Below are 21,911 nucleotides of genomic sequence, written 5' to 3'. Positions count from 1 at the left end.
TGATGATCAAAGGACAATATAATCTGGTTCCTTATGGTTCCACCTAGAATAAGAGTTAGATTCTTCTTTTCCTAAATAGTTGCTAAGATGACTGTCAGAAATTAGGGGAAAAAAGCTTATAGGACACTGTAACAATATTCATAATTTAAAAACCACAGTTATAGTTTAAAAAGCAACTATAATTCATTTGTTATCTTTGTTGCACTTTATATATTCAGGTCTGTCACACATGACCCAAGTGGTTTTATTTAAAAAAAAAAAAAAAGTTGAAAGATTCTCCTTTAACAATTCTCCCCTGTCCCTTCAGTCACTGAATTCACTTTTAGGAAACCCTAAAGACAGCAAAGCCCACTCACGTGGCCAGCTGAACCGCATGTGCTTTCCCAGCCTTCTTCACTGCCCCTGGAGAGAGGTTGCAGAACCAGCTCTCCCTCTCTGTACTCAGCATTCTCTCTCCCCAAGGAGGACTTGAGTGCAATTTTAATTTTATTTCCCCTTCAGCAGCCAGGGCAGTCTCCTCATTATCTAGAACTTGGTGGAAGGCTTCAGGTCTCCCCTGAGCTGTTCCGAAAAACAAGGTTGTACTGAAGTATGAACACTCATGTTTCCATAACTTGCTATTCGTTTTCTTTTTTTAAAAAAGATTTTTATTTATTTATTTGAGAGAGAGAGAATGAGAGATAGAGAGCACGAGAGGGAGGAGGGTCAGAGGGAGAAGCAGACTCCCCGCGGAGCAGGGAGCCCGATGCGGGACTCGATCCCGAGACTCCAGGATCATGACCTGAGCCGAAGGCAGTCGCCCAACCAACTGAGCCACCCAGGCTATTTGTTTTCTATGTTGTTATTTGGCGGACTTGTGAATTATACATTATAACGAGCATAACCGTTTTCTTAATAAACTCAGAAACCTCTAGGCAGACTGAAAGTACTCTATGTATTACAGTGAGAAGGAGAACGCATTCCTACTTTTGAGCGCTTGCTTATTCGAGCTCGCTCAATCCCGGTGTGAAAGCATGGCCACGGCTCGGACAGAAGGGAGCCACTATGCTGACAGGGACCCACTTTCCTCTTCCACCTTTTACAGACACGTGGTCTACAGCATGAGTGCAGGACACAGAGTTTTATGTGGCTGTTGGCAGAGACATTTAATTAAAATTTCCAGGGAGGGAAAAAAGGAGAAATCTTTTGTTCTCCCAGTTAATGACCAATTTAGAAGAGAATGACAGGGAGAACATGGTTTCAAATATGCAAATCACTCATAGTGTTTTGCACAGTGGGAATGCCAAGCGAACACACTCAGTTACTATCAAAGAACACATTGCAGTGCTGACTTAAGGCTGCTGCGGCGTTCTCTGGTCACCACGCAGCCAAGGGGCAGCGGGGAGCCCACTGCAGTCATTACTACTGAATAGGGGCAACCCACCCTCTGCAATGAACTCTGAGGAAAGGCAGCAAAACTGAAGTTCATAAACCCGTCTGGAGTACGTTGTGATTTGTAAAGTCTCACACACACAAATGGTAAAATAAGGACTGTCAAGGACAGATTCTAAGTGGAATTTTCCCTGTATTTCTATGAAGCAGATACCTTAAGAAATTCATTTTTACTTAGTGAAAATTTCATGCAAGAACAAGTGAGCAACTCTAAAAACTGTCAGATTCAATAGTTGAATTGGTATGTCTGTTAGGAGTTCAACCTGATCTTTCATGATTGGCAAATACCATTAAATATGATCCATTTTCTCAAAGACATAGTGATTTTCTGGTCTCTGATTACAGGAGAATGCTGCTAGCACAACCTCAACACTAAATACATTCAACACATTTTTGCGGAAGTTATGACATAGGAGTGCTGTGTAAGCAAATGGTAACTGTATAAAAATAAAACATTTATACAGGAATTCAAGTTTTTTTTTCTTATTTATTTATTTATTTTTTTAGAGGGAGGGGTAGAGGGAGAGAGAATCTTAAGCAGGCTCCAGCCCCAGCACAGAGCCAGATGCAGAGCTCAGTCTCACAATCCTGAGATCATGACCTGAGCCCAAACCAAGATTTGGACACTTAACTGACTGAGTCCCCCAGGCATCCCTGAATTCAAGCTCTTAATAAACGCAATCCCCACGGCCACTCAGAGGCCCCAATTGAGGCTTCCAAGGAGTGATTAGGAAAAAATATTTTTCTTATAACATGTTATGGCTCGGATAGAAGTGAGCTATTACGCTATTTTTTTTAAAACGCTGAGAATATCCAATTAGCAAGAAAATCATAAAAGATACTTTTTTTTTTTTTTGTAAAAGAGAAGTACTTTGGAATTACAAACTTAATACCTTAATGGGAATGACAGATCATCACATTACATGCATACACAAAATAAATAAAAGAGAAGAAAAATAGCACGAGTTGGGTTGTGGCTGCACCCAGCTATCTCTGTTTATCAGCGACTGCTATCCGGACTGGGGGCCGTTCCCACAGTCTCGTATCAGCACAGCCATTTAGAATGAAACAAACCACAGGAAACAAAACAACTCGCTGGCTGTCTGGTATGCATCACCCACTTCAAACTCTGAACTTAAAAATTCTCTCATGAAGTTTCTAAATATCAACCCACTGAGAGTTGTTGTCCTTATTAGAACTCGATGGACTACTTCTGTGGTCTATGACAAGATAATTTTCAGCATCCTCATCTAAGCCATGTTCCAAAATATAAGGAATGTCACGGATAGTGGCACTGCCCTACAGGCATTCCTAATATTCTCCTTCCTGTTATTCTATAATGCTCATCCCTGTGCTGCTCCTATTCTCCCATGCCGTCATTCTCTGAGGTTAGGTGGGAATAGGCTCTTCATCTTTAAAGTGGATGAAACCAAGGCAACACAAAAGTGCTGTCCTCCACTGACCACGGCTCACAGGCCCAGAGCTGAGCAGAGCCAATTAGATTCTCTCTCCCAGGAATGGAGAATTGGGACTTCAAGACTCTGGTCAGGTGGCTAAAGACACGACCCTCACAGGGAGGGAGAAAGGCTGGAGTGACTGTTTTAGGTCCAAGTCAGCAAAAAGGGAAATCTGGCCAATAGGGAACAGCTCAAGAGTAAAACGAAAGCAAAAGGAAGCAGAGCCTAGAAATTAAACAGCCTCAGAAAGACAAGATATTCTTGAATCCAAAGGCTTTTTCAATTTCAGGTTCTGGTTCTCTGTGAAATTCAGCCTCTGTATCTCTGCCCCTTGAGATCAGTGAGAAACCTCTGCATATTTTCTGTAAGACCGCTTCTTTTGCTTCTGTATAATTAGTTTGAGTGGGTTTCTTGCCTGAGGTAACAAGAGTCCTAATTATTAACAGTCACTAGCTTACGGTTGACTCTCTTGAGCCACTTGTTAATAATCATTTACAAGTTTTTCCCTTGATTTGAGATAGCTCTCCTTTATCTGCATGAGAGGGACCAAGATCACAGTCAGATCTTGAGAACAGAGATTGTTACTTACAAACCTAACAATGAAAGGAAAACTTATTACTGACAAAGTAAGGTAACTACTTACGTAATCTGGTAGAGGAACATCATTGGAACTCAGTGAACCTCTCAAGGACTGTGTGGCTTGTTCCAGAACTTTGTTGTGTTTTTTAGACAGCAAGGAAAACAAACTGAAAAAAACAAAAAACAAAAAAAGAACTAAGTGTTCCTTTCCTAGGTTTTATACAGTATTATAGAGTTCTGCAGAATGTCAATTATTCTAAAATATACATGTAATGATTTTTTTCTTCATGCCTGTGTTAACAGCAGGATTAATAATACTATCGATATAACAAAAAAATGAAGTGAGGAGAATGTTTGAATTATAAGGATTCCAAAGAATAAAAAAAAAAGTTTGACAGCTTAAAATTCTATTTTAAACATAGAATTTTCCACTATCGTGGAAAGAACAGTGGACAGAGATTCACACAGACTGAGATATGCACAGACTTCACGAGGAACTCTGAGTGCAATCTATTACTAGTCACTTGGACTTGTATCTTAATTTCGTCATCTTTCAAATAAGTGTGTTGGATTAAATTATTCCTCTAGTATAATATAGTCAACCACTTTTTATCACAGCTTTATCTTGTTATTTCTCAAAAAGAATGACTTTAAATATATATATTATAAGATTTCCACCTCTGGTCGTGATGGATTAACCGGTACCAAATAACCTTCCTGCTATTAACACCTTAAAAACTGGACCAAATATACGAAATGACTTTTTTTTTCGGATGGTGTACAACATCTGCAGTGCAGGATTGGGATCCCTAGAAGGGAGTACCTGCTTAGGGAAACATTCCAAACTGTGCGGCAGAATGCTGGGACCCAAGCAGTACACAGCAGCATCGTGGTGAGCTGAAAACACACAGGGGTCAGGGCTTGGGGCTGCGTGGCAGGTGGAATTTGCAGGCAGATTATTCCACGGGGGAGAACAAGAGGAAGGCCCAGAAGGCCCAAGGTTCTTCTCCACTTGAGGTTTAGTTTTCTTTTGTTTTACCTTCTAAGGTTAAAAAGTAAACCTCATACTTCCTGCTCGCACCCATTGCCATGATGCACAGGTAGCTACTGTGTACCGGCAGTTTATTGTCTGTGATTCCAGAAATGTTAAAGGCAGCAAGCCCTGTGTATCAATGAATACTGTACATACATATCCATCTTTTTTATTCCACCAAATATGTACTGTTCTGTACTTCACACTTTTTTCATTGAATAAAATATTCCTTGATCCATTCAATAAATGTTGAGTGCCAGTAACAGATATCTAAGCATATGGATATACCATAATTTATTTATATTTAGTCCATTATTAATCAATCATTTTAACATTTCCAGGTTTATTTTTTTATAAACAGCACTGCGATGAACACCCTTGTATATAATTTTTTAGCATACTGAGGTGAGACTATGTACAGGATAAATTCGTTGAAGTAAAACTGAGTAAAATAGTAACGGAATAGAACAGTGAACTGCATTAGCGGTATACGTTTCAAATATACAAATTATTTTGTAAATGATGAAAAGGTAAAAAATCTGTTGGAATAGTGTACAAAGCGTAATCACACGGAAATGCATAAAGAAAAAATTTACTAGGATTCTTTTAGTTTGTTAGCGGTACTTTCAGGAATAAAGGGCATTTCAGGAGTTTTCTGAGACGGAAGGAACTTTGACGGTCAGCTGTAGCACAGGGCATGGCAAGTCTCAGAGGCATGAACTGATGCCCAAACAAAAAGGGAAAGCACTAAATATGCCTGGAAGAAGTGCACGTCCTGGTGTTGGTCAGAAGAAGGGGGGCAAGTGAAGAAAGACAGCACCCCTTGTTGAGTTTACAAAATACCAGCAACCTGGGGGTTCTGTCCGTGTCCCTGGAGTGTCCCTTCAGAGGACAGCAGAGATAATCTATGGTACCTCCCATCAAAATTGTAGGAATCAAAGCACAAAGGATTTGAAATTGTTTCCTTCGGAGAAAAAAAGCGAGTTTTGTTTATTTTCAAAGAGAATACTAACAATCCGGATGCTTTTCTTGTTAAAAGAAGACAAAACAAGGAAGTGAGCCTCGATTCCAACGTAAGCTCTTCCAGTTGGGCATAACAGAAAATAATAAGGGCTGAAAATGTTGACTGGTCCACCTCAAGGATCTGTGACCACTGCCCTCAGCTGCTCCTAAGAAAGCTGGTGTGAGAACAGCTGATTTGAGGCCACTTCCAGTTTCCTATCATGCATGAGAAACAGCATTCATACTTACTTCAAGTTGTTATTCTTCGACAATTTAATAGGCTTTTCCCTCAGGTCTTATAGCTATAGAGCTTTCAACTTTTTTTTAAAACATTCTAATTCTGGCTTGCATTTAACATTTTTAAGGCAAAATGACCTAAATGTATAGGAAACATGGCTTATAAATTGCTGAGAAAAGTAACTTCTGGTGAAAGCTTTGCAATCGAAGTACTAGCCCCCTTAGCTTACTTCCATTACAGTAAATGGTAAAGGTATATGATGTTTGAGTGTAAAGGGATAATTCTGGAGTGAAATTGGCTTTCAAGTGTACTATTCACTCAGGATATCGCTGCCAGAGTCCTTGCTTTTAGAACTAGATAAAGACTAGGTTTTTCTTTTTATACAAGAATGTTCACTACAAATTGGTTTAACAATGAAAAACTGAAAACAATCAAAACATTGATGAACAATACAATAGGTAAATATAACTGTCAGATAGTCCTATAATGAACAACTACACGGTAATTTAAAGTTATCTAAGGCTACATGCAACAATATGGGTAAATCTCCAAAACAATATTGTTTTACCAGCAAGGACTCTTGTGGAAGAATGTGACCAAAGTAATATTATTTACATAATGCATTAAAAATGCAAAAACGATATTACCTATCTTCTACACATAAAACATGAAATAATAAAACATATGGAAATGATAAATACTACATTTAAGATAGCCATTATTCTCTGAGAAAGGGTAGGAAATGGGATCAGAGAGGGAAAAAAGGGGGATTTTTTCCCCCTCTCTCTTTCTCTCTCTTGTTCTATGTATAAAATGTTTTTGTTACGCTGGATACATACATAGGGGATTGCTATATTACTCTATCTCTTTGATGTATGCTGAAACATTACATACCTTTTAAAAATTGGAATAAAAAGAATACCTTATCCTGAAGAAAACAGAGCCTCTGCTAACAGCCAGCATTTCAGAAAAGAAAGCAGCATGTGGACAGACTCGGTATGGTCAGTCCAACATGAAATAGGCTCAGAAAACCACCAGCTGCGGGAAAGGGCTGCAGTTCAGGGCTCACAGGCAGTGGCAGGAGACGAGGCTAGAGCAGAGACAGTCTGAGGACCACTTAGGGCACGTCGAAAGTCCTGCACTTGACTCAATATGGAGAAGAAGCTAATGGAACATCAGTCTAACAAAATGATAAAAGAGACATGTTCCTTGCTCCCAAGGAGCTGAAATCTAAGGTGATAAGGAAAAAAAAAAGCCTGCAATTCTGAAATTGGAGGACACCATGGGTCTCAAGAGTGCACTGCGGGAGCATGGAGGAAGGCCAGGTACATGTCAGAGGAAATCTATCTTGTGGCCTTGAAGGTCAGGGGCTTCCTAGTGCGGAGAAGTATAGGGGGAGGGAGAGTAAGTAACTCAGAAGGGGAAATGGTGTGCCGAGAGGCTCAGAGAGACCACGGCCAGGACAATGCAAGTCCACAGGGTGAGGGTGGCAAGAGAGGAAGCAGAGCAAGACTGGAATGGGCCGATCAAAAAAAAAACATGCTAAGAGTTTTGCATTTCATCTTCTCAAGTTACTGAGGCAAGCAGTAAGTCAAATATTTACCAAGAACCTACAATGTGCTGGGCAATGTGCAAGCTACCTGGGATACAGTGACAAGCGAAAGCAGCCTGGTCTTTGTCCTGCCCTCCTGGAGGGTGCGGCTGGTAGGGAGGATAAACCTACACAGAAGGTTCTATTGTCTGTGCAGTGATGGAGATGGGCAAGGAGTGCTAGGGGAACACAGATGAGGCTGCCCAGCTGCACCTGAAGACAGGAACAGGCAGTCACTGCTGGAGCTGACACCTGAGCTGAATCTGAAGGAACAATTAGGAGTGAGCCAAGCAAGTGAGGCAAAGGTAAAGGTCATCTGGGCAGAGAACAGAGCACAAGGGAAGACAGAGACATCTGAGCACTGTCGGTGTAGGCAACAGGATGGCACACATGTTCATCAAGTGTTCAATTTGCGGCGGAACACAGCGTTAAGGTCGGGCCGGTAGTGGGGATAGTTTATGAAGCGTCTCTCTTAGACCTTGGACTTCATCCTGAAAGCCAGAGGGTTGCATTTTTTTTTTTTAAGATTTATTTATTTATTTGAGAGAGAGCATGAGGGGAGGGGCAGAGGGACAGACTCTCCAGCAGACTCCCCGTTGAGTGCGGAGCCCATGAGATCATGACGTGAGCTGAAACCAAGAACCAGATGCCTGACTGAGCCACTCAGGCGCCCCCTGAAAGCCAGAGGTGTTTTAGGACAGCAGGGCTACAACAGGAGAGATGAAAGCAAAGCTGCTGTGTTTGGTGTTCAGGTGGGGAGAATGGGGCAAGGGACGGACAGGAAGTGATCAGTCCTTGTTCAGGCGTGTCCTTGATCTCTCCCCAGTGCACTCTCATCCCATGGTGGCCATCCAGTCCCTGCCACAACCCCAGGGCTCTAGGAAGCAGAGTGAAAAATACAGGCCCGAGGGGCACCTGGGTGGCTCAGTCGTTAAGCGTCTGCCTTCAGCTCAGGTCATGATCCCAGGGTCCTGGGTTCGAGCCCCACACAGGGCTTCCTGCTCAGTGGGAAGCTTGCTTCTCCCTCTCCCACATCCCCTGCTTGTGTTCCCTCTCTCTGTCAAATAAATAAATAACTATAAATATAAATAAATAAATATAAAATAAAATAAAAGCTACTAGGACACACACACGGCTCGCTGCTCATCAAATCATCATGTGAGGCCTGCGCTGTCATTATCCATCCTGTGTTTGGTTTTTAGGGAGGATGAAATCGAGGCAGAGAGGAGTTAAGTACTTTGCTTAAGGCACAGAGCTACTAAGTGGTGGGGTCAGGAGTCAAATTCAGGCAGGCAAGCTCCAGAATCTGTGCTCTTAACAATCTGCCACGAACCCCAGATAACGCAGGAATATCCAGATGGAGATGGTAAGAAATACCCAGGTGGGCAGTTCAGAAATACGAAGCTGATGCTTGGGAGAGAGGTGAGAACTTTGAGGGTTATCGGCATCAGCTGCCATCACACAAGTACCGGTGATCACCCAAGGATAATGTGTCAAGTAAGAAAAGAGGGACAAGGTCAGAATTCTGGGAAACACCAAGACTAAAAAGTGGAAACAGCAAAGGGGACTTAGAGAAATAGAAGTGGAAGAACAAAAAGTGAAACACATTCTGGAAGACAAGAGAATAATCTCAAGGGGAGAGTGGTCATCACTGTCAAAAGGTAAAGAAGGATTAAAGAAAAAAAAAAAGAAAAGAAACAAAGTCACTGAACTTGGCTCAAGGAAAGAAAACAATGGTGACCTTACCAAAAACCCTTCTTGGAGTGGAGGAGGCTGAAGTGCACCCCCGTGGTTGAGAGAGAAGCCGGATGTGGCAAAGTGGGTAGTGCGGTGGAGCAAAGAACTAGAATAAGACCCTGAAGGGGAGGCAACACAGAGGGGTCACTTCCTAGGAGGTGGCAGGGGGGGCTCCCTCCCTGAGAACTGCAGACCTTGCCCACGACAGCCTTGCGCTCTTCACAACTTATAGTCACCTTCCCTCCATGCCCCCATCCTTCCCTCACCGTGGTGGTCACCAGAGAGAGGAGGAGGAGTACCTCAACTCCACAGAAGAATGGGAAGTTAGGAAACTGAGGTGCAGAGTTGACAGTTCATCTGAGGTTAAAGTTACACAGTGTAGTGAACACAAGTTCTTGACAAATCCTAAAGAGCTATTTTAAAATGTCGAGAAATACAAAATATTATTAAAGTTATTAAGAACAGGGCTGTGGACAGAAACCAAATCTCCTTACGCCAAGCTGATACTTCCTCCGCTGCAGGCAGACTCCATCTATGTGCAGGAACGCCTCCTTTCTCCTCTCTGCGCCTCTAAATGCTGCTTGTCCTTCAAGCCCAAGTGCATGCTGCCCATTCCATCCGGTCTGTGAAGGATCCCTCTGACCTGTGCTCACCCTCCCTCTGAACTACACTACCTTCTCCAGGCCTCAAATGACACTTCAATATAGTCTCACACTGCTGCTTACCTTGTTTTTAATCAGCTTTATTGAGGAATCATCAACACAGACGAAAAATTAACCAATTTTAGGTATACAACTAGATGAGGTTTGACAAATTGAAACATTCATGGGACTCATCACCATAATCGTGACGTAGAACATTTCCATTCCCACAGGATGTCCCCTGTGCCCCTCTGCAGTCAATCCCCTGCTCCACCACGGCCCTCCCCGACCCCAGGCAACCCCCGAGCTGTTTCCTGTCACTGCAGTTCTGCCCCTTCTAGATTTCAGGTAAATGGGATCATACCATGTGTACTCTTTTGTGTCTGGTTTCTATCACTTAGCATTCCATCCACGTTGTTTGGTGTATCAGTAATTCATTCCATTTTATTGCTGAGTAGCCTTCCATTGCATGAACAAACTTCAATTTGTTTATCTATTTATTAGTTGAAGGACTCCTGGGTTGTCTCCCCTTCTGAGCCATTATGAATAAAGCTGCTATAAACATTCTCACAAAAGTTTCTTGGTGAACAAACGTCCTCATTTCTCTTGAATAAATACTTGGAAGTGGAACTGCTAGTCTGTGTGCTATGTGTTTAACTCCATAAGAAATGGGGACCGCCCGTCCCACATTCTGGCTGGCACTTGCTATGCCAGTCTTTTTAGCGTTAGCCCTGCCTGTGGGTGTGAAGATTTAGCTGTGGTTTTAACTTGCATTGCCCTAATGAATTTTCCTGTGCTCCTAGTTTTGTTTGGTGAAGTGTGTATTCAAATCTTTTGCCCGATTAAAACAATGGGTGGTTTTCCTTCTTCTTCCTGAGTTTGCAAGAGTTCTTTATAATATTCTAGATACAAGTCCTTTATCAGGTATTTTTTTGTAAATACTCTCTCCCAGACCAGCAGTGAGGTGTGTGTGTGTGTGGGGGGGGGGTCTTTTCATTTTCTTTCTTTTTTTTTTTTAAAGATTTTATTTTTTTATTTGAGAGAGAGAGAATGAGAGATAGAGAGCACGAGAGGGAAGAGGGTCAGAGGGAGAAGCAGACTCCCCGCTGAGCAGGGAGCCCGACGTGGGACTCGATCCCGGGACTCCAGGATCATGACCTGAGCCGAAGGCAGTCGCTTAACCGACTGAGCCACCCAGGCGCCCTCTTTTCATTTTCTTAACAGTGCCTTTTGGAGAGCAAAATTTTAGAATTTGATGAAGTCCAATTCATCAACTTTTAAAGAAAGATTTGTGTTGTGTCCTAAGAAACTTCTGCATAACCCAAGATCCCAAAGATTTTCTCACATGATTTGTGGCATATGGTTTACAGCTTTAGCTCTCCAATTTAAGGTCTCTGCTCCATTTGGATGCATGCACGGCATGAAGGAAGAGTCAAGGTTTACGTTCTCAGGTTGGTTGTTTGAATCTGAGTATTTCACTGTTGTGGCACCATTCGTTGATAAGACAAACTCCTTCCCCTTTAAATTACCTTGACAGGCTTGTCAAAATTTCACTGACCATATACGCATGGGTCTATTTCTGGACTCTATTCCATTCCACTGGTCTATAAATCTATTACATACCAATAATACCACACTGCCCTGACTGCATTAGCTGTAATTTATAGTACACATCTTGAAATCAAGGAGTGTGAGTTCTCCTTGAGTTTTCTTTGTCAAAATTGCTTGTGGGTATTCTAGTATTTTTGCATATTCACATAAATTTTAGAATCAACTTGTCAGTTTCTACCAAAGAGGCTGGTGGGATTTTGATTAGGACTGTGTTAAATGTATAGATAAATTTCAGGATCTAACAATACTGTCTCTGATCCATGAACATGGGATCACCCTGTTTACTTAAGTCTTCAATTTTTAAAAAAATGTTTGATTAAAAAAATTTTTTATTGAAATACAGTTGACACACAGTGATGTATTAATTGCAGGTGCACAACACAGTGATTTGACTGGTCTTTTAAAATTTCTTTCAGCAATGTTTTAGTTTTCAGTATACACATTTTGCATGTATTTTATTCTTTTTCCTAAGTTATTTCATATTTTTATGCTACCATAAACAGTACTGCTTTTAAATTTTGATTTCTGATTGTCACATGAATATCAGAATACAATTATTGTTATATACTGACCTTTGTATCCTTTGACCTTGCTAAACTCATCTCTTCCAATTTTTTGCAGATTAGGATTTTTTTAAGCATATGACCATGTTTTATGTGAATAAAGCCAGTTTTAAGTGTTCTTTTCCAATCTGAATTTATAAAATTTCTTTTTCTTGACTCACTGCACTGCCTAGGACCTTTAAGTACAACGTTAAATAAATATGAGAGTGAATATCCTTGCCATTTTCTTGATCCTAGGAAAGAATATATTCAGTATTTTACCATTAAGTAGGACTTTAGCTATAAATTGTCCATAGATGCCCTTTATTAGATTGAGGAAATCCCCTCTATTCTTTGTTAACTGATTTTTTTTTTTTTAATCATGAATAGGTGCTGAGTTTTGTCAAATGCTGTTTCTGTACTTACTAAGATGGTCATACGGTTTTTAAGTCTATTCAATATAGCGTATCGTGCTGACGGACCACGGAACGTCGGGACAGCCCTGCATTCCTAGGATGGAGCCCACTGGTTATCCTTTTCTATGCTGAGGAGAAATAAGAATGATGGTAGCTGTCACTTATTGAGAATATACTCTGTGCCAAGCACCTTACTAATCTTTTATAATTATTAACTAAATTAATGTACAACAGGCTTAAGGGGGTACTAATACTTTAATCACATTATAAAAAGGAAACTAAGGCATTAGCAAGGTAAATTAATTTGCCAAGGATTATACTTTTCGGAGGTGGAAGAGCTAGAATTTATACCCTGGTAATCTGACTTTCAATTCTGCACTCATAACCTCCTTATTATCTCTCATCAGGAGATTTGTTTTACTGATTATGGTGACTATTTTTTTTCTATCCTTATGATTCACTCCTACTCTCCTCTTAAGAACAGAACTAACCACTCTCCTGAAAAAAAGTGACTTCATGACACAAGGCTGAATCAATTATAATGCCCCTTCCCTGGATCACAAAGATAGGTCGATGGATATACACTCTAAGTTGGGCCAGATGGAAACTTTTCCTAAGATTTTTCTACCTAGGAATGGTGACAAAGACTGCAGAGATGCGAATCTGGACGCGCCTACGGTCACGATTTAGCTTCATGGAGAAAACCCACACACAAGAGGAGAGAATGAGCCTACACTGAAACGGTGAAAGAGGAAGACACAGACATAGAAGGTATGTAAGCTCCACGATGGCAGGAATTTTCTATTTTGTTCAATGCTATAATCCCAGTGCCTAGAACAATGCCTGGTATTGGATACTGGTTCACTGAGTAAAACACCAAGTAAAAATTCCCTGAAAAAAAAAAAAGAGTACTTTCATTAAGTTTAAAATTTCAAAGTTTATCTGGTTTCTGACTCTTTAGACAAATACCTGATTTATTATGGCCAGAACATTATCTTTTTTTCAATATTTTACTACATTAGAAAAATAAATACTCTCACTTAGCTAGAAATAGAAACACAATTGACTTACACTTCTAGTTTTTCCTCAAAGCTAGTTGTTAGCAAAGCTGAGAGGGGCTGCTGCCAGACCAGATTTGGGATATAAGAGGAGAAGAGTCAAGGATATCATCAAAGTTTTTACCTTAAGCAAATGGAATTGATGAGCACATCATTTACTGAGAAAGGAAAAACTTTACAGGGAACAGGTTCCTAGGAGATCATCAAAGGTCCCTCTTGGATATGGTAAGTGTGAGATGCTTATTTGATACCCAAGTGAGAACTTCAGGTAGACATTCTGGTTCAGGAAAGAGATTGAGTTAAAGATAGGCATTTGGGAACTGAAAACATATAACTGAAATTTAAAGCCATTGCAGTGGATGCGAAAACTCACTATTTAATATAGAGAGAAAAAAGAGAGACCAGGAAAGGCTCAAAACTAAGCCAGAAGTGAAGGAAGACTAGATGCCATGTATTTAGACTCTGGAACTCTGGCAAGGGTCAGGTAAACAGAAGTACCAAGTATTAAAAAGTGGGGCACAGCTGAGGCCATAGGAGGACAGACTGAAAATCTGTATTAAAAAAGTCAGACTTTCAGCTCCTCTCTCCTCCCCCGCTCAGCTCAATGAGTGCCTTCCTTTACGTTGCCAGAAGTAGAGAAGTGTTCACTCCTGAAAGGATGAAGCAGAAAGTGGGTTTTGAGGTGTAAGGCACAACTAAGGATGGGTGTGCTGTTCTGAAAGAGGGTGAATAAGTAAGAATCTAGAGATTGAGCACTGAAACCTCTGCCTTCAGGGTCAGGCAGCCTCTATTGAAGACAGACCAAATTGGAGGTGAGTGAGAAGGGAACAGATTTTGGGACGGCTCTAAAAAACGTGGGAAAAATCTGAGGATCTAAACACCTTTGGTAAAATAAAAACTCATCAAAGTCTATAAAGATTATTACTCATCTTGTAAAATATGTCCTCTTATACTTATAGAATATGATATAATTAGTAACTTCCCAGGCTTTTCCTCTCAATGAAACTACATATTATTTGTTTTAATATGCTGCCTCATGCACAACTGTTGTATACTTATATGTATGTTTTATAATACATACAAAGCATTATGTGTATTGTAAACATGGGGCTTTCTCCCCAGATGCTAAGTTCATTTAGGCCTTGATTATTGCAGTGTTCTACACACAACAGGGTCTAAAATATGCTTGCTACTAACGATTTGTCTTTCTTCTTTTTCTCTTCTGCCTTTCTTACTCCAGTAAAAGAAACTGCAAAGACATCAGTATTCCTACCTTACAAAACTGGAAACATGAGGTCTTTATTTTTAGTAAAAAAACAAAAACAAAAACAAAAACAAAAAAACACATTTTTTTAGGATCTAAAATTAAAATGAAGGAGATGGCTAACTACATAATTACCTTCACTAAGAACACTGACATTTATACAAAGAAGCAAGGTCAGAAGAGAATAAACTGCCCATTCACATTTAATTGACTTAATAACCATAAACATTACTTTACATATATAATAAATAGCTTAAAACTCATTTCCATCCAGGACAAGTGCTAAAATGACATTGGTTTTATGGCATGTAAGGCAGAGTACAAAATAGGAAACCTCAGCACCAATAAATAGCTTTCTGACTGTTGAGGAAGGCTTGTGAAAATGCAAATGTTTAGTGGACTACCAGTATGGATAGCAATGCACAGAAACTTGTGTCCATCTTCATCCTGGATCAGCTAGAATCTATATTGTTCCATATTTCAACACTCTTAAGAAAAATTCAGTAATTCATCTTCTTGAAAAACTCTGAAGGTAAAAGCAAGAGATACAAAGATATGCATTTAAAAAATGTAGTAAGGACAGTTCCCACCAAAAGGGCACACTTTGAATTGCGACTGAAGAATACAATCTTACGCCATAAAAACACACCCTACCAGTATCTCAGTGAGAATTTGAAATTATGGTTACGATATCCGGCTTGGTTTTCATTGTATGACCGCATAACCAAAAACTGTATGTAGAACCAAAAATAACTAGTCATGCAACAGAGCAAGATAATCGACTAAACGATGGTCTTGTTAAAAAAGTGCTGAAACTCGGAAATTGAATATCCACTGGTTAAGGTAACAAAATAAGGGAGTCATTAAAGGGAAACTGAAAGGTAATTAACAACTTTAAAAATGATGTTACATGAATTATTACAAGTAAAAATATTTTGAAAGTAATGGATAAAATACATGATCTGTCAATACACGATCTGGTACCCTACCTACATTACGAAAAATGTGAGTGAGTGAGTGAAATAAGAGAGTCCATCTTTAGGTTAAAGACGATTTTATTTTTTACAAAGGTGTTCATGCAGATTTGTGTGTTTTTAGCTTTAAAGTCATTCAGTGGAAAAATGTCTAGAAGTGGACATAATGCAAAAGGTTTTCTTAAGCAGATTTTTCCAATTTTGACTAAACTTAGTCAGAAATCCTATTTAATAAGAACGACCTAATTAAAAATTTTGTAATTTGATTTATCTCAAAGGAAAAACTACCCCTAATTTTAACTGGATACTATACTTAAAAATGGATACTTAACTGGATACTATACTTAAAAATGATATTCTTCTTGTATAAACTCAGGTATAATGAAAGACCCAAAGTATGTTGTAATTAGTACACAATTCGATACCAAACTTATTAGAAGTTTTATGGTATTTTCAAGTGTATTATGTAACAAACAGAAACAGATTTCTGACTGGAAGGAACTCAGGTTGTCTTTCTCCATCCCTTGAGAAAACCCCACGCCCCTGCGCCAAGCAGACAGTAAAGCCATCCACTTAAAAAAACCAAATTCTATAGCACAATGTCACTAGTTTATGGCAACAATTAGGATTGAAATAATGTTTAATGACAAAATTCATCTGGAAAGTGGGATTATCCCCCAGTGAACACAAGAGGAGCCAGGACAGTTTAGAAGTTACTATCACAAGTTGGAAGGCACTTCCTAAGTATAAAGAAATTTCCTCTCAGGGGAAGCCTACCAAATCAAGTATGTTTACTATATGTCAGATTTTACAGAGATAGTCACAGGAAACATGACACTGATCACTGTATTTAGAAAATGCTGCAGAATACCCTACTTTTCTATTATAACACAGTTTATCAGGAAGATTATTTTCCAGGTGATGGATCCTTAATGTGGGGATTCCAACTAGAACTTTGGGATTTCTTTTGCTTAGCTCTTAATCTTAATTTAGCAAATATAATTAGTCTTTGGGAGGGCTATAGGAACAGGAAGTCTTAATTGGGATTACAGGTCTTTACTAGTAAATGCCTTTTTTCAACTTCTGCCAGACTCATTACTATTGAAAATCTTTAGATTTATGAAAACTATCTTTTTACTTCAACTTCCTTTCAACCTTTGTGTACTTAATTACTAATTTATACTTGCTCTATATGCTTTTAATATATATCTTCCTTTATCTTTTGCTGGTATATTTATCCCATTTCTTCTCTGAACATAATTTCAAGGGCACAGATGTCCATTCCTGTTCTTTCAACTCTTCTGCAGAGCCTACTGTGTGCACACGGCGATTTAGTTACTCCCCTTCTCCACGTTCTTTTTAAACAAATATATCCTGATCAGCCAAATTCTTAAAAAATATGGCTGCTGATTGGTGGAAAAAATATACTTTTAAGTTCAAGTTTAGAAATACTTTTTAGAAAAACCAAGAAACCAAATACATATTTATAGTAACTTCACAGGAAACCCACCTCTACCATGACTCATTCTCAAATATAGGAGCAGCCCCCGCCCCTCCCCTAAAGACATAAGCCCAAACCACAAATACAGAGAGAAAGATTTCCATGTATGAATCAGTGTCCAACGGAAAGCTATGAACTTTAACTCAAAGTTTTATTAATCTGATTGAACACAATTCTCAATAAGCTAAGTTATTAGCTTCCTTAGCTAAAACTTCTCCGTAAAAAAAAAAATAATAATAATAAAAGGAAAAACTTAAGTGTAACCAAAAACATGGAAAAGAGTTCTGACGTTAAAGTAAGAGCAAACTCAGAATTCCGCTGCCGTTTAGCACAACGGTCCACATTTATAGTGACTACTCTGCAGTATCAAGTCTCAAATGTACACAAGGTCTTGCAATTAAAAATTCCAGAAAGACCGCAATTGCAAGATCTCTTATCTAAAATACTTTTAAACCATTTTAAGGTAGTGCTTTCATGAAACACACTTTTGTTATCTAGAGTATGTGGAACTCCTAATTCCCAGGGACGCTAGATAAATGGGATATCACTTAAATAGGACTTTAAAACCCTGTAATATTTGAAGGCAGAGTCCCTTTTCGTTCTGGGTTAAGTTCAAACAGCAGAGTTATTAGAGTATCATTCAGAATATTTATGGTATAAAATTATATTGTTTTTTAATTAAAATATATTTAACAATACAGGACATAAACCATAGTGATCCTCACAAATAATCATTATTAAATGTCCTTTTAGGACACAGCTCTTCCTTATAACTGCCAGTAATTACAGAGGTAGCATTCTATACGGAGTTGTAAAAATATCACCATTTCCAGACAAAATTAGAGCTTAAAAGAAGTTGAGCGTAACCTGATAAGAAATAATCTCTTGTTTTAAGAACTGTGGTTAATATTTAACCACAGAACCCCCCCCCCCCCGTTTTCCTGAGACCCCGACATAAATTCATGCTTTGTGCTCCCTCTGCTGGCTCTAAAGCTATAGTCAATCCCATTCTCAAGAGGTTCTTTTGTACAAGGCAATCCCATTACAACACTGAATGGCACTGGTACGTTACATTTGGGGTCTCTAAGATGTAAGCCTGCTGCCTCCTTTGAGCACTGAGGAAAAACAAAAGAAAAACAACTTGACCAAAGGTCATGTGGGCTGCTGAGAATCACACTTTTGACTTCTGACCCCAGTGGTCCTTCTATTCCATGATGATCTCAGTGTCTTCGTGTACAAGACGATTATTGCACTACACTTTGCTGCGAGTTACCTAAAACATGGTATCTCTGAGCCACACAGACTTTCCACTGTACTGTAATTACAACTGATAAAGGCATTTGACCAAAATTCAGTGCAGACATACTAGGCTCAAAGAGCTTCCGATATTCTAGATCTCTTGGACAGAGCCCAGTTAAAATAACCTATTGTAAAGGTTCCTAACACACTAAATACTTAAATTTCTCCAGTGTGCTTCTACCATTTGCTTACAATAAGTCACATGCCATCCTTTTGCCTTAGAATACACGGTCACCATATAATATGTCTTCATGTTAGTAAAAACCATAAAAGTCATTTTGTTGATGATGAGAACTATGGATAGCACCGTCTATCCAGTGCCTATTATGTACCAAGTACAGGGCTGGGCCTTTATAGAAATTTTTGCCATAGGCAATCTATGAGGAAGGCATTACAGTCCCTGTTTTATAGAGAAGGAAGCTGAGGGAAAGTAACTTGCCCAAGATCTGTTTGATAGCCAAGTCTCTACCACTTCCTCTGTACCTAACTCTTTTGGTATTTTGTTCATTCTTCAATCAACAGAGATAGTAAACGATGCTCCCTTACTGCCAGCACCATCACCCCCACCTCTTGCAGAAAAGAAAGCTTTGAGCAAAAGAGGTTGTATTAAAAACATGAAGCTGTGAGATTTCTTTTAAAATTCAAGCTAAAGTGGCGAGGGTTAATACTTTATTTTTAACAGAGTAAAGTAGATGGCACACACCACAAATGTTCATTAACTCATAGTATGCATTAGTATTTAATCCCAACTGACTTTTGTGTAATTGATGTATTTAATTATTTGTCAAGTAGTCAGTGTGCGGAAAACTGAAAACACGAGCTCTAGTCTGATAACAATACTATTTACACAGACACAAACAGTCTGGGATTAAAGAATTTAATCTGATCAGACAAAAAGTAAATATTTATTAAGCTAAAATATACAAGTCTATCTCTGTAGGGAAGAGACATTTGTTCCTTGATGAAAGATATAAATTGTTATCTAAATCACTGGCAATTTTTATTCAAAGTGAAGTTTAAATTCTGTGCTCCTCCTGAAAACAGAAAATTAAAGACATAAGGGCCTATCCTTGTTCTCTGGGAGTGTTATTTTCACAGAAGGGAATCATGTTTAAGTATTCAAACAGGAAAATGGTGTTAAAATGAACATATTTCTCAGTAACTTATTGATAACCTATTTGGACAATACAAGAGACGTCAAGATTTTAGAAATGAGAAGGTAGGGTGCCTGCCGGGTTCAGACAGTAGAGTATATGACTCTTGATCTCAGGGTCGTGAGTTCAAGCCCCACGGTGGGCACAGAGATTATTTAAAAAAAATAAAAAATAAAATAAAAATATCTTTAAAAATCCCTCTTTTAAAAGATTAAAAAAAACAAGAAATGAGAACATAGCCTAGGTTAAGTGCAGACTTAAGGAATTTAGTGGAAATGACAAATGAATGTAAATCTTGCATTATATAAATAATATGGTAAACTTGTTGCCCGAGGCTCGTATATAGGAAGCATCAAATAATATTTATGGATATTGATTTTTCAACTGAAATGAGATAAAAATAGCCTTGTTTTTGATGTTCTGAAGAAAGGAATTTAAAATAACTCAGACACACTCGTGTTTAAACACCAGTCCTCCACTTACTAGCTGGTCGAACCTGGGCACTTCACTTTCCTGAGACTCAGTTTCCTTACACGTGGTGATGAGGAGAGTGACTGCTACTAAGACTTGCCGAAACGGCTGACGGAGAGAAAGGGAAACACCCTAATTGGGAGTGTAAGGAAAAGGCCACCAGTCAGTTCCAGTTGATTATCAGCATGGAGAAATGTGGGCTCTGGGTTACCAGCTATGTCAACTCTTTTCTTTTTAAAAGATTTATTTATTTCTTGGAGGGGGCGGGGAGGGAAGGCATGAGCAGGAGGGGCAGAGGCAGAGAGAATCTGAAGCAGACTCCCTGCTGAGCATGGAGCCCAACGTGGGGCTGGATCTCACAGCCCTGAGATTACGATCTGAGCTGAAACCAAGAGTTGGATGCCGACTATGCCACCCAGGCGCTCCCGTTATGTCAACTCTTAATTGTTGTATGTTAGGAACAAATTCTGACTTTTTATAAATACTGTGCAAACCAAATACACCAGCCCTCAGGGCTGAGTCTGGACCACCAGCTACCAATATGTAGTTTCTGGTTTTGGAGAATTACTGGAAGTCCTACATGCTATCCAGAGGAGCAAAGCATCTGGACTCAAGGGTGTTCTGGGGTTACACAGATGTTCTAAAACAAAGAGATGTGCTCTGGCAGGAAAAGTCAAGAGCGGAGGTTAAGATGATTTTATGAGAGGACACTCAAAGCAAAAAGCGTGTCTGCCTGGCACAACATGGTTTTGAGATAGCTTGGAACTATATTTACATTCCAATTTAAAATATTTTTAATATGCATGTATTTTAACTTAATCACTGATTTCCCACCTAGTAAAGAGAACGTTACTCCTTGTCCTCCGAACCTCGACAATATAAATCCAAATTTACTCAACATACAAATATTGCCCAGAGATGTATTTATTTTATTGACCTTCTCAAAAATGAACTTCTGGCTTTATTGATTTTCTCTATGGCTTTTCTGTTTTCTGTATCACTGAGTTCTGCTCTGTCTTTAGTCTCCTTCTTTGGATTTAATTTGCTCTTTTTCTAGTTTCTTAAGGAAGAAGCTGAGGTCATTGATTTGAGACTTTTCTTCTTTTCCAATATGTTATAGGCATTTCAGGGTATCAGTTTCCCTCTAAATACTGCTTTAGTGGCATTTTGATCTGTTGTATTTTCTTTAGCCGAAATTACTTTTTAAATTCCATTCATTTCTTCTTTGATCTATGGGTTATTCAGAAGTATATTATTTGAATTCCAAATTTGGAGGATTTTCCAGAGAGCTTTTTTTTTATTTACTCATTTAAGTCACAAAGAGAGAGAGAGCATGAGCAGGGGGAGAGGCAGAGGGAGAGGGAAAAGAGGGAGAAGCAGGCTCCCCACCGAGCCAGGAGCCCCCGATGTGGGGTTCAATCCCAGGACCCCGGGACCATGACCTGAGCCCAAGGCAGACGCCCAACCATCTGAGCCACCCAGGCGCTCCCAGAGAGCTTTTTATTATTGATTGCTGTTACAATTCCTTCACGACCAGAGGACACGCTTTCCATGACTGGAATCCTTTTTGCACTTACCGAGGCTTGTTTGATGGCACAGAATGTGATCTTTCTTGATAAATGTTCACACGTGCAAGTGAGAAGAAAGTGTATTTGGCTGTTATTGGTTGGAGTGTCCTATAACCGTCAGTTAGGTCAAATTGGTTGATAGCTTTGTCTGAGTTTCCGATATTCACACTCATTTTCTGTCTACTTGTTCTACCAATTATTGAGAAAGAAGTATTTAAATCTCTAATTGTGGAATTGTCTATATTTCTACTTGCAATTTTATCTCTCTCTCTTTTTTTTTGCTTCTTAATCTTGAAGTTCTGTTCTTTATTTGGTGCATACATTTAGGATTCTAATAGTTCTCT

The 21,911-nt window shown here is 39.3% G+C and overlaps 1 protein-coding gene across 1 annotated transcript in view; it reads right to left on the bottom strand.

Annotated features, from left to right (window-relative positions):
* Positions 1-21,911, bottom strand: part of DYM (dymeclin) — a 339,132-nt gene that overhangs the window by 112,694 nt on the left and 204,527 nt on the right. The window contains exon 14 of the mRNA XM_028098349.2: positions 3,532-3,634. Within this exon, the coding sequence (XP_027954150.1) occupies positions 3,532-3,634 (103 nt within the window). The remainder of the gene's footprint in view (positions 1-3,531; positions 3,635-21,911) is intronic.

This window comes from Eumetopias jubatus, unplaced genomic scaffold, assembly GCF_037043125.1.
Source record: "Eumetopias jubatus isolate StellerSeaLion01/CBP00866 unplaced genomic scaffold, mEumJub1_p1.0 scaffold_16, whole genome shotgun sequence".
NCBI classification, from domain to species: Eukaryota; Metazoa; Chordata; class Mammalia; order Carnivora; family Otariidae; genus Eumetopias; species Eumetopias jubatus.
This window is presented reverse-complemented; position numbering and strand designations above follow the sequence as displayed.